Here is a 13,090-nt window from a genome sequence, read left to right as displayed (position 1 = left end):
TATTAGCATTTTTTCCAAGTCACATTGCTTCAAATTTAGACACATTTTAATTTGTCTTAACCTGCTGCAATCACCGAAGGCATTCACTAGATCCAGCAGTTTTCCAAGCAAGAAAGCATCTTTGCAGAAAGCTGTATAGTGTCATCCGCGTTCTGGAAAAGTTTGAGTTCCCGATTGGCTACCTGGATCCCTTTTATGTCGCGTGAAGCTCTCATAGCGGTGAAGAGTATCTCCACAGCTGAAATTAAATAAATAGTAACCCTGATGAAGAGCAGCCTTGTCTGACACAACGATGTAGTATAAACCAATTGGATGCATAGCCATTATTAATCGCTAGTGATATTTGTGTAGAAAACTTTCATCCAAGACTTGAATTCAGAATCAAACTGAAAAGTGTTTCGCGTTCAAGGCTATCGAAACCTTTTTCGAAGTCAATAAAAAGAGCAATGCCATCTACATTTTCCTGAGCTGTGAAATGTAAGACGTCAGATATAAGTCGGATCTTTTCGCCGGTAAATTAAACCGGCCTTTCATATAGTCTGATTGGCAGTCATTTATAATTGAAAGTAACACCTTCTTAAGCTTTTTTAGGAATAAGCCTTATAATACCTTGTCTTTGTGAGATTGACATCTCACCCTTTTGAAAACCGTAATTGAAGCTGTCGACCATTTTGTTGGATAATAGAATGTGATCCCAGAAAAAGCTATATAGAACTCAGCAGTTAAGCCATCCGTCCCCGGGGACTTATCAGTTTTCTGAAATTTCTTCAGCGCTTCCTTAGGCCGAAATTAATGCAAATGGTTGAAAACAATAGATTTTTCTCATTTGCATTCGATTTGGCACATGTAAAGTGCGACGTTTAAATCGGGCCTTAGACTCTTTGACTGTCAATAGTCCTTCACAGCTTTGTTTCTCTTTTTCCTCTAGTGTCTTAATCTTATCACTGGGTAAAAAACAAATTAAATTTAGGATCGCTCACTTGCGAATTCTGCGAAAAATAGTAACCTACTGTAAAATTGTCTCTGTTCTAAAATTGTCTAAAATTGTCTCTGTTTTTCAAAGATTTCATTTGGATCGGTCATACTGCTTTTGTCGCCTGTCTTAAGGCTTGAAAGATGAATTTGTTTTCATAATTTCTTTTTTCCAGGTTAAAGCTACGTTCACCAAATTCATGCCATCGTGCTATGGAGCACCGGAATACAGGCACCGCGAGCTATGGAGGTATATCGATGACAAAATTCAATGATCAGAGTATTTGAAATAAAATCGTCCAAATCATAAATGCATCAATCCAAAGGTGAATGGCAACAAGCCGATTGTGAAAATGGCCATCACGGAAAGAGGCATAACGTAGAGAGGCATAAAGCAAATATCCATAAATTTGGTGCGACTTACTAATTATTTCGGATCCGGTATATGAAAGACCAAGCCGAGCTGTAGATCGCCAACACTAACTAGAAGGATTAGTATTCAGCCGTTTTCACTCTGGATTTGTTATACAATCTCAACGTTAAGTTTGGGGTTAAATAAAATTGTGACACCTTTACTATGCTTGCTGCCAGGGCAGAAAAAGCTTTTTCTACCCCGTTCATTACTCCACGATTTGTCTATATTATTGCTATAATACTAAGGACTTTGAAGAGTTACTAAATCGGCCTTCCCCCGTAAGCACCGCAGATATTCCCCATAAGACACTACTCTTCCCTTGAATTGCGATAAACCAAGTAAGGTAGAGATTAGGACAGCTATCCAGGCGCAGAAGGACGGGCCGGATGGGGTTCCTGCCGAGGCCATGAAGGGAGATCTATCAACATCAGAAGATATCCTCCATAGGCTCTTTGCTAGGATTTGGGAAGAAGAGAACATCCCTGAAGAGTGGCGGGAAGGTATTATTGTCAAAGTTCCCGCTAAGAAAGGAGACCCTGGAGATTGCAATAACCATAGGGGTATTATGCTACTATCTGTTCCGGGCAAGGTATTAAACAGAATACTTCTGTTTAGGATGAGGACAGCAGTGGACATCCTGCTTAGGGACCAGCAAGAAGGCTTTAGGAAAGACCGTTTATGCATAGACCAAATATGTACCCTACGTGTGATTACCGAGCAATCATTGGAATGGAATTCGTCCCTGTATGTCAACTTTGTGGACTATGAGAAGGCGTTTGATAGTGTAGATCGTGAGACTCTTTGGAAGCTCTTCCGCTTTTATGGCATTCCAGAGAAGTTTGTTACATTGATTAAGTCTAGCTATGAAGGTTTTACTTGTCGGGTAGCCCATGAGGCTCAGCTTTCATATTCATTCGAAGTGAGGACAGGGGTGCGACAAGGTTGTCTTCTATCACCCTTTCTATTTCTACTGGACATTGATTAGATAATGACATCGGTAACCAAAGCAGGTAACAACGGAATACAGTGGACCCCATGGGAGCAGTTGGACGATCTGGATTATGCGGATGACCTTTCCCTGCTCTCCCACAACCCTCTACAAATGCAGGACAAACGTTAACCTTCAAGGCTAGCAGAGGAATCGGCTAAACTGGGTCTGAGAATTAACACGGTGAAGACTAAAGTATTAAGGATTAACACCACAAGTGAGGTACCTTTTGTGGTCGAGGGGCAGCCGTTGGAGAATGTCAAAGAGTTTTCATATCTCGGGAGTGTTGTAGACACCCTTGGAGGTACGGACAACGATGCACTTACAAGGATTGGAAAGGCAAGAGCAGTGTTTATCATGTTGAAGAAGGTATGGGCATTGAAAGAGCTATCTGAGAGAACCAAACTTCGCATAATTAGATCAAATGTGAAGACTGTTCTGCTTACGGGTCAGAAACCTGGAGAACAACGAAGAGGATACAAAGTAGAGCTGAGAGTTTTGTTAATAGCTGTCTCAGAAGAATTCTTGGCTTTTGCTGGAAGGATAAGGTAAGTAACAAGCAGCTGTGGGAACGGGCAGAAGAAGAGCTAATTGCGTTACAAGTAAGAAGGAGGAAGTGGGGCTGGATAGGCCACACTCTACGGAAGCCAGCGAGTAACACCACGTGGAATGCTCTTTCATGGAATCCCCAGGAAAAGAGGAAACGAGGGCGCCCTAGAAACAGCTGGAGGAGAGATTTGGAGTGTGGCTGAGCTGGTTGGTAAGTAAGTAAGTAAGTAAGTAAGTAAGTAAGTAAGTAAGTAAGTAAGTAAGTAAGTAAGTAAGTAAGTAAGTAAGTAAGTAAGTAAGTAAGTAAGTAAGTAAGTAAGTAAGTAAAGTAAGTAAGTAAGTAAGTAAGTTCTCTATATTATTGGTGTCGTGTGTGTCCGGCGCATTTCGTGTATGTATATCATGAAGTAGGAAAGGAGCAGTAGGAGGGAGAAGAATAAAGAGAGCACATGGTTGACTTGTTGTGTGCTTCTTCGGAACTAGTATCACTTCTCCAACTAGTTAAACCTCCTCTAATTTATGTACTAAGAGGACACGACAATTGGCACTATATGTCTCTTGCAAAAATCTTATTGAGGCGTTTTTATGATGCAACTTAGCTTTGCCTAAAGATTGCGCCCCTCTTTCTCGAGCTGTGTAAACCTCTAACATTAAGCATGATTAGACTTAGCCTATCCATGTCGATTAAAATCAAGAAAACCAAAGAAAACCGTTCCAGGTGCAAGACAACAAACGACAACAAAACATTGACAAGTTACCACGCGGAGTTCAAATTATTGGTGAAATAATTGGTGAAATAACTCAATGAATGCTTTCCTTCCAATGCCTGTTATAAGGAAGAAAAGAATAGCTTTGAAAATGTGACAATTTAATTAGGCTTTTCCACTCAATGGTATGTGATGACAAGGTTTCGAATGGTGAATCTCAAATGTTCACCATGGTCAACCGTCGGTGAGGTTAAAGATAAACAGTTCATTTATTTAATGTTGTTGTTGTAGGATTTTTTCGATTTCATATTTACAAACTAGCTTAGAGTACAACGTCGGCATAGGATCGCTCTTGAATGCCTGGAAATTCTTTTCCCCTGAGATGTCAAGCTAAGGCATGTCTTGTGAATCGCACGGTGAATCGTTGACAATCATGCGATCACTTTCATATAATTAATTTTATCACCGTATATAAATTCTTCTCGAGTTGGTGCAAGCTCCACATCGGCACGACTGTATATTTTTCAGATTAAATACACACCGAACCTCACGAGACGTCAGTTACCCCACCTCTCTAGAGTTATTCCCTTTGCTAACCGCTGTCATGCCTAAAAAAACCAACATCAGTATGTGTGCGCTACGTTAATCAAATTACACCGTGTAAATTACTTTACATGGAAATGCAGTAGAGAGAGTAATGGAGGTGTTCCCTTATACACCAGATAGTATTTAATTATTTGGTCTTCTAAAAATTCTCCAACACATACTGCACACAATAGACAGACATTCCGTTTAACCTAGGCCCTGTCCACACGTAACCGGATATTTTTGAATCCGCAACTTTTTCTTTCCGGATACACCTTCCGTCCACACATATTCGGGGAATTCGCTGACGAATCCGGAACTTTTTGAATACGCTCTCCATTGTGGATATTTTTAAATCCGGTATGAATCTGGAACCCTGTGGACGCCAAACCCAGATATTTTTTTTAATCCTGATGACGTAACAAGATCGAGCCCATGGCCAGTTCCATACCGTGAAATTAATTCTCAAGATGGCTGCCAAGGGCTTCATTGCCCATGCTCTGGTACCTCCGTTTCTTTGAGGAGTCCTGAGCACTAGAGTGAATCCGGATTCGTTTCGGATACGAAAGGACGGGCAAATTCGATTTGAATACGCTACGTGTGGATGGAAATATATTTGAATCCGGAAAGAGAAAATTGCAGACTGAAAAATATCGGGATACGTGTGGACGGGGCCCTAGTAACCAGTTTACTTCTTTTCTAAAGAGACTTTACTTCTGATCTACATGCTCTGCAGATTTGCCGATTTCCTTCACACAAATACAATACTCGCCACATTAGTTGAAACACCCAGCCCCGTTTCCCCCCTCCTCCAATGTTGATTTTACTACTAGTAGTCGCCCAAAAAAGATTCTCACGACATTGAATTGGGGGTAGGGGGATGTGGTATAAGCTACGATCTTGTAACACAATGATTCGCTAAGTGTTCTAGTCTTTCGAAAAGTGTTCTAGACTTTCGAAAAGTCCTTCGTCTCATATAGACGCGCGCGGATCGTCGCTCGCTCATCCACTTCGCGTACGAAAAATCACGATTCGCTCGCCAAAACATTTCTCCTGGGATTCTCGTGAGGTCGACTTGTGGCAAGTCTATAAATATTCCAACTAAATATGTCTAGTATTAATGATGAATGGTATATGAAATGAATCATATATGAACTACGGGTATGAAATCAAGTGAAGCTATGATCTTCGCAGTTATGAACGCAATTTTTGCAATTGCGTAGAGAAGCCTGAAAAATTCAGGACTTCAACGGGGTTTGAACCCGTGACCTCCCGATTCCGGTGCGACGCTCTAACCAACTGAGCCATGAAGCCACTGACGTTGGGAGCTGGTCATTTGTGGGTTCTAATGGTCCCGTGAGGAATGAATCAATGATGAATGGTATATGAAATGAATCATATAAGAACTGCGGATATGAAATCAAGTGAAGCTATGATCTTCGCAGTTATGAACTCATGAGAGGGCCTACTCGCTGGCTGCTCTCCTAAGAGATACTCTTTGCTCAAAATGGAGATCAGTATCAATAGACTCCTAATAGTTTTGTATATTCAGTGGATCTGACTTCATGAACTAATACATAAATTTAGCCAAGCCTAAAAGCGGAACTCCCGTCTCTAACCCCAGAAAGCAAATTATACACTCCTTTTTTAATAAAAACGTCTAATTGTGGAGCTGAGGCTGAACTCTCTTAATTTGGCGTTGTGAGGCTGAAAACGTTCTTAAAGATGTTCTTAATTTTACATGGTATATTAGTTTTTCAATAACTGAAATCTTGCGGACGTGACTAGAAAGCCGAGCAAAGTGCTTGCTTTGATGGTGTTGAAGTTTAATATTTTGTAACGATTATAAATAAGAACTGCTCATAAAATGAGATGTATGACATGGAATAAATATGCCCTTAAGTATTTGGGTTAATTTACATTTCTTTACCTTGATTTCATGCTTTCATTTAAAATACAAACACCGAAATAAAAACGTTCTCAATCGACTCAATCTCAGCCTGAGGAATGTTCTTAATACGTTTTTATAATTTTAGTTAATGTCAGTGTCAACGTTGTTATAAAAAAGGTTCTTATAAAAAAAAGAGTGTATAGTGTTTATGGAATTAATTATGCTTCTGCATTAAGTACGAAATTAATTGTCACCGCTCTTGAAAATTAATCGTCACCGCGTACCGGTGGCTCAGTTGGTTGAGCACGGGCTGTCACGCGGGAGGTCGTGAGTTCAACTCCGGCCGGACCAACACTCAGGGTCTTTAAATAACTGAGGAGAAAGTGCTGCCTTTGTAATTACATCTGCAAATGGTTAGACTCTCTAGTCTTCTCGGAAAAGGACGATAAGCCGGAGGTCTCGTCTCACAACCCTTCAATGTTCATAATCTTGTGGGACGTAAAAGAACCCGCACACTTGTCGTAAAGAGTAGGGCATGTAGTTCCCGGTGTTGTGGTCTGTCTTCTGTGGTGTATCATGGTTGGGATGGTAAATGCTCGGAGATATTAGCTACACCAAGGTACTCTAAAAATTCGAGGGTAAATAAAGATATATCATATGATATGAAGTGTGTATAGTTTACAGTGATCAAACACCCCTGAGCTGACAGCAGTAAGCAAACAAGCCTTGCAAACAATAACCAACAATTTTAATCAACAACTAAAACTGAAATTACATGCACAGTAATCTTTTCAGTTCAGAACAACAGCAAAAATCTTTACTTATTAAAAAGTCAACCTAAGGCGTAGTAAATTCGCTTAAGTACCAGTCAAATTAAAGCTTCAACATTCTCCTCCGGGCATACCGCGGGCATTTGATTCCTTTCCTGCCCGTGGACAGGGAATTTGATCATCTTAGTCTTCCCGGGGGCGGGGCATTTGATCACCAGCCTCGATTTCATGTTTCCATTTCACATGGGTTGATAAATCATGGCGGAGACAAACTTAGATGCATTCAACGGTAAAGATTCCGCATTCGTGGCTGATTGGTTGAAAAGCAAAGGCCTACACAAACTTTGTTCCGTATTTGAAGGTATTATGCACCTATCATAGTTAAGCCCCAGAGTGGGGGGGCTACCTACGGGAAATTGACTCAGAGAGCCTTTCCCTGGGTAGGGATTTTGACATGTAGGCATTGCCCCATGGTCGGGAATTTGACATGTCCGCCATCTTGGAACACCGAGAGAACCTGGAGATGAATTATCCTCAACCTTGGTTTATAGACCCTATGCAAAAATGGCTGCCTTTAAATTATTCTTTTGTTCATATTCAAAACAGCCCAACTAACCTCGTTCGGAATAACAAATTCTTTAGAATTTTTGTCTCAAAAACGAGGTTAGTTGGGCTATTTTGAATATGAACAAAAGAATAATTTCAAGGCAGCCATTTTTGCATAGGGTCTATGGGACTTCTCTTGTTTTCCTGATTTTTCTGGACACCGTGGTTGAAAGAAAAGTAAGCGAATCTGGCTTCAGGGGTGGATCCATACCGGTTTCCAACGTCTTACGGAAGTCGGTAAGAAACATGGGAAAGGGGACTTTGGAGAGTTAAAATTTAAAATTTTCCCGGGGAAGTATGCCCCCGGACCCCGCTACAAACTTTTTCGTATCCTAGCTCCGCCCCTGGTCTTGTCTTTTTGTAAATAAGGTCCATCACTTCTATCAGTCCTTGCTGGAGTGTTCACAAGTACGAGAATGTTTCTTTCTACTTTTTTTTGTGATTGCTTTTTGTATCATTTCTATATATTCATGATTTTCCACTCTATCATTGTGCATGCTTGATTGATTCGAAAGCTGGTTAATAATGTTCATGTTGTTTGCTAAATGTTAGGGTCTTGTTCAGTACCGTGAACAGCGGAAAGGTTTGTTGTTACACGACAAATTTCCATCAGCTGTTAAAAGGGAATTTGAAATCGACAGTGAAGAACGTTCATTGGTGTTCGAAAAGTGAGAATCTAATGAAAAGAAAGTTACTCCAGGGCAGGAATGTGATGTTCTGAAGGTTCCTGGGGGTGGGGGGATTTGACAGTCTTTAGGTGCCCAGGGGTGGGAAATTTGACGCCAACCTCGTTCCCAGGGTCTCTCCTCGCTCGCCCCAGGTGTTAGAATGAGAGACCCTGGGAACGAGGTTGATTTGACCCAAGCTTCCACGAAAATGTCAAATTCCCCTGGGTCAGTCTGTGCGGGCGGACCTACGTGACGTCATAACCAAAATTTCTCGCATCGATAGATTTCCCAAAAAATCTGACCCATGGCTCTCCGCTGACGCGTTTCGCGCGCCTGAGCTCCACTCTATGGTCTGGGACTTGCCCAAATAATTTACCAGTACCATAAAGATGTTGACTCAGCACAAACAGCAAGATCATTATGCATATCAGTGAGGGTGCTGGCAACAGCGTGAAACTGATGGTCATGCTCGCATCAACACTATAATCTATTCTATATAAAACTCAAACTAGTTACTAAAGCACTGAAGAGCTTGTCGCTGCCTACGCTGACATTGAAAGCTGGCTTACGTTTTTCAGGATACATGTATAACGTTTCTTCAATTTACAATAAAAAACAGTTTCTCACTCGCTGAAATGTCAAAGTGATCCATTTGCCTGACATTCGAAATGTCAATGCTTAGGCTTTTTGTTGGAATTTTAAGGTTGTCCATGGCGTCAGACACTTGTAGGATCTGTTAAACGCGTACATGGATCAAGGTCACGTGCGAAGTGTCAACAAATTCTCCAAAGTTTCTCAGCCTTGTCTACAAGTTTTCGGCCGTTGAGGTATTGACTTTAAACGGGTAATATTTTATGCAAATAAAACTTAGTAATGTTTGCAATGTTTCACCACATCTTTGCTTCGGGCAAAATCACGCGGGGAATTCATGCTCCTTGATCTCCAACAATTAGTCGCTCTCTTGGTAAGCCCAGATTCCATTATACTTAATGAAGATGAAAGTTCTTGACTTTAATCTCCTCTTTGAGGCAATTATCGACTGTTTCCCCCATAGTGCAATACGTTTTGGAGGTTCTTTACATAAAACGATACAAGTTATTTACTTTTTGGACTGTATCATGCTTCAGTGAACTGGATATGGTTTTAAGTAATGATCCGTGTAAGGTGGATAGCAATTTCCTTTGCTATGCGGCAACGGGGCTTTCCCCACATAGGAATGTTATCATTTTTACACAGACAATGCATAAACCTACAGGAAAGCCGTTAACGCAATAAATTTCATTTTTACAGCCCACTTTGAAAGGGTGTTTTTTTGTGTTCCAATCACAAGAGTTGAAAACAAAAGCCAAGAAACCTTTACAATTTTACATGTTCCCCACATACGATTTCTGTGGAATTCATTTAAACTGAGACCAGATGAAAGATGGAAGATGGTTGGAAAGTAAGGATGAATATAATACTGCTTTATGAAGTTTTGTTAACCGTTTGCTGTTTAAGCCAATCAGAAGTAAGTACAGACAATAGAAAAGTTATCACCTTTTTGCATACCAATTGAATTCCAACATGTTCGTTGCCGTTGTTGCTATCTTCTTATCTGGACCGTTTCTTAAGGTAAATAACCCCCCAAAATGAACTGTATCATGGGATTGGTGAAAATAGCTAATTGCCCATTGATTAAAAATATTGAAAAGATGGAATCCTTTTTTCAGTCTGCAAACTATTGCTGACTTGTATGTGTTACCGGAAAGATTCATTACCGATGACCCATGTAATATGAAATTTGATAAAGTTTGTATTCACACAAACTGATATATTATTTACCTACTTGAATGAGTTGATGTCTTTTCTTTTTAAAATGTCAGTGAAACAGTAAATGCTGAGCTGCAGGCTCCGTCAGAAAAATCATGCATGTATTCTTGATTCGGGTCAGAGGTATGAATGACTGCTTTAAAAAAGGCCTATCCTTATGATAAAAATAATATCTTTCTTGTTTGACCTCGACATACCAAGACGTGGGTCCCACCGTAGAAACTCTAGATAGGTGTTAATTCAGTCATTGGATGACAATTGAGAAAATATGGCATAAGATCACATTGGAAAAATACTGCATTAATTGCAAAACTAAAAGAAATTTGGAGTATTTTGCCTCAAATAGGGCGCGTCAGAAACTTATCCAATCTTGCAATGAACATATCAGTACAACACTGCAATACAGGAGCAATAAAAACATATTGGTAAATACTTCATCGAATTGAGTGATAATTCTCAGGGGCACCCAACGGGTAATTTCTGTAAATATCTGTTCGGACGAAGGTGGGTAGAATTTTCGAATATTTGAACTCCGACTTTCGAGGCGCACTAAGATTTTGGACAATTTTCTGAACGATTTCCTAGATATTTCGCAAAAGTAGTGAAGAGTCTGAAAAGTGCACGCGGAAATTTCGAAACCAGATGGAACAACGCTAAATTTAATTGAGCTGAGTAATAGTCAACGGTGATATTGGAAATAGCATAAAATTTGAAGATTTGTAACTTCTATGATTTTCGCCAAAGTTTGTTTGAGAATCATCTTTTAAGCAAACGTCCCCTAAAAATTCCGGGGAAAGGAGCACGATTTACGTAATAGTTTTTTTCATTAGACATGTCACGAATGCTAGAGGAAAAAGACACCTATAAATTTCTGACCGACCTGAAGTTCCCTAAAACATCCGAACAGATAAATATTTTGTAGGGCAGATAATAACTCACTAAAAGAGGTCTTCAAGCGTTGTGGCCGAGACCAATTTAGGTAATTCCGAGCAAATTTTATAACATCCGCTTGTTGGGTGCCCTTGAATTCTCAGTTCTCGTCCGTCTACTACTGAAGAAAAAAAACTCCGACACTGTTGGCTTTAAAAAATACCATGACCAGAAACAAAATTATGATCAGTAAAAACAATAAGAGTTTGAGAGATATTCCAGTGCGAGTCATTGCTTATTGCCTCATTTCTCTCGGTCGAACATACACCTTAAAAGGACGAGGCCTCAGGGTTAATCCATAGTTTCCATCGAAGGATAGCTCTTCTTTGCTTGCAGCAAGCTGAAAATTCAGAAGGTGCAGCATGCACCCCAGAAACATAAAGAGCTGAGCTTTTGCGAGGGTTGCACCGAGACAGCGCCGTCCACCTGTGGAAAAGGGAAGGGAGAAGGCCTGCTGTGCAACAAGAACTTGACCATTTTCATCAAGGAAACGATATGGATCAAACATGTCTGGGCGATGAAAGTAATTGGGATCGTGATTAACTGCCCATAGATTCGCCAACACAAGTGTTCCTTTCGGTACAAAATAACCAGCAACGCTACAGTCTTCAGAGGCATAGTGTGGTATTGCCAGTGGAATGACTGTAGCCTTCCGCAAAGTTTCTAGAACTGTGGCTTGTAACAGAGGCAACCGTGCACGGTCTGCAAGCGTAGGCAATCGCTCTGTTCCTACCTCTCGCTTCAGTTCTGCCTGCAAGTCGTGCTGTAGTCCAGGATTAGAGAGAATAAAAAGCAGTGCCCAGGTTAGTGCGGTAGACACTGTATCAATTCCTGCACCAAAAACATCTGCTATCAACGTCATCATGGATTCTTCATCCAGGCGATCATCCTCTGCTTCCTCCATGTTAATTCCACTGTTTGGGTTCGCTTTTGTGACCAACATTTCGTCTTGGATGACTCTATCCAGAGTTGCAGCAACATTGACGCCTGCCTCCTCAACATTTACATGGCGATGCAAACTGTAAACGCTTCTGACAAAATCAATGAGTTCTTTGATAGAGTCTTCTAAAGCCTTGCACTGCTTGCGTAGAGCAAAATGAAGCCATGGGAAAAAGTCTAACAAGTTTATAGCAGGGCTATTCTCAACAAAATCAGTTCCTCTCCGCAAAATATTCTGCAACGCCAGCGTAAAGTCTCTTTTTAAGTTATCTCCAAAAGTAAGTCTAAACGCAAAGTTAATGACTAAAGTTCTCAGTTGCTCTGAAAAGTCGAGAGCCTCACTCGTTGCGGCTTCTGTCAAAGAGCTGCATAAGCGCTCAGAAACCTCTTGTGCCAAAGTGTCAAAACGGCTCACATTGCTGAAAACAGCGTACAAAGCACGCATTGCTAGTTTTTTCTTTCTCTGATGCCCTGTTCCAAAGTCACCAAACGCAAGGCTCCGACCTCCATTGCTGATTATTTGAAAACTATGAAATGGTGGTCTGAAGAAGAAATGGCAAGCCCTTTTTGATAAGGCCTCTTTCACGAAATCGTGGCTGTTCAAAACGATTGCTCTCCTCCAACCAAGGCGAATGGAGAAGACGCTTCCATAGACTTTGGCCATCTTTGACAGAGCGATGTGCGGAGAATCCCCGAGCTGAAACAAGTTTCCAAATACTGGCAGACCGAACGGCCCGGGAGGAGTTTTTCTCCGAACCTTGGACAATTGCAGTAAGGTGAGAACTACGATAGTTACAGAAGCAAAGCACAAAACGGTTGTAAAAAGCATCGTAATTTCGGGCGAAATGACACGCTCCATTTCAACTACCTCATATACAAAGGCTTGTTAGAGTGGTTTTCTGTTAGCTTGTAGTAGCTTTGTTCCAGTTAAGCTCTGGGGGTGGTATTTATACTGTGCAACCTTGGTTGTTTACGAGCAATATTCCAATGTCAAGGTCGCTACAATAAGTCACACTTGACAGGATCCGTTTGTTTTACAAACAGGCAAAGCCTGTCTCAGTCGAGTAGGTTTGGATAACGAAATCGCACAATTTCAGCCAAACTAATCTTAGAAGAGAGAGAGCAATATTTCTTAAAACGTGGAACCGAAAAGAAGTCCTCCCCGTTAAAAAAAACTGAAGGGCTTTTGGAACCCACTCTACTCTATCACTCCCTCCCCGCTCCCTTTTCCAACCCCCATCCTGTCTGTCAATAGATGACA

General features: G+C 40.9%; 1 protein-coding gene across 1 annotated transcript; it reads right to left on the bottom strand.

Moving 5' to 3' along the window:
* Positions 1-11,125: 11,125 nt before the first annotated feature.
* LOC138035609 (cytochrome P450 1B1-like) lies at positions 11,126-12,688 on the bottom strand. The gene has a single exon (XM_068882260.1). It carries the CDS (start codon positions 12,686-12,688, stop codon positions 11,126-11,128), a length of 1,563 nt encoding a protein of 520 aa, XP_068738361.1.
* Between the last annotated feature and the right edge of the window lie 402 nt (positions 12,689-13,090).

The sequence above is a fragment of the Montipora capricornis genome, chromosome 2, assembly GCF_036669925.1.
Source record: "Montipora capricornis isolate CH-2021 chromosome 2, ASM3666992v2, whole genome shotgun sequence".
Lineage (NCBI taxonomy): Eukaryota > Metazoa > Cnidaria > Anthozoa > Scleractinia > Acroporidae > Montipora > Montipora capricornis.
This window is presented reverse-complemented; position numbering and strand designations above follow the sequence as displayed.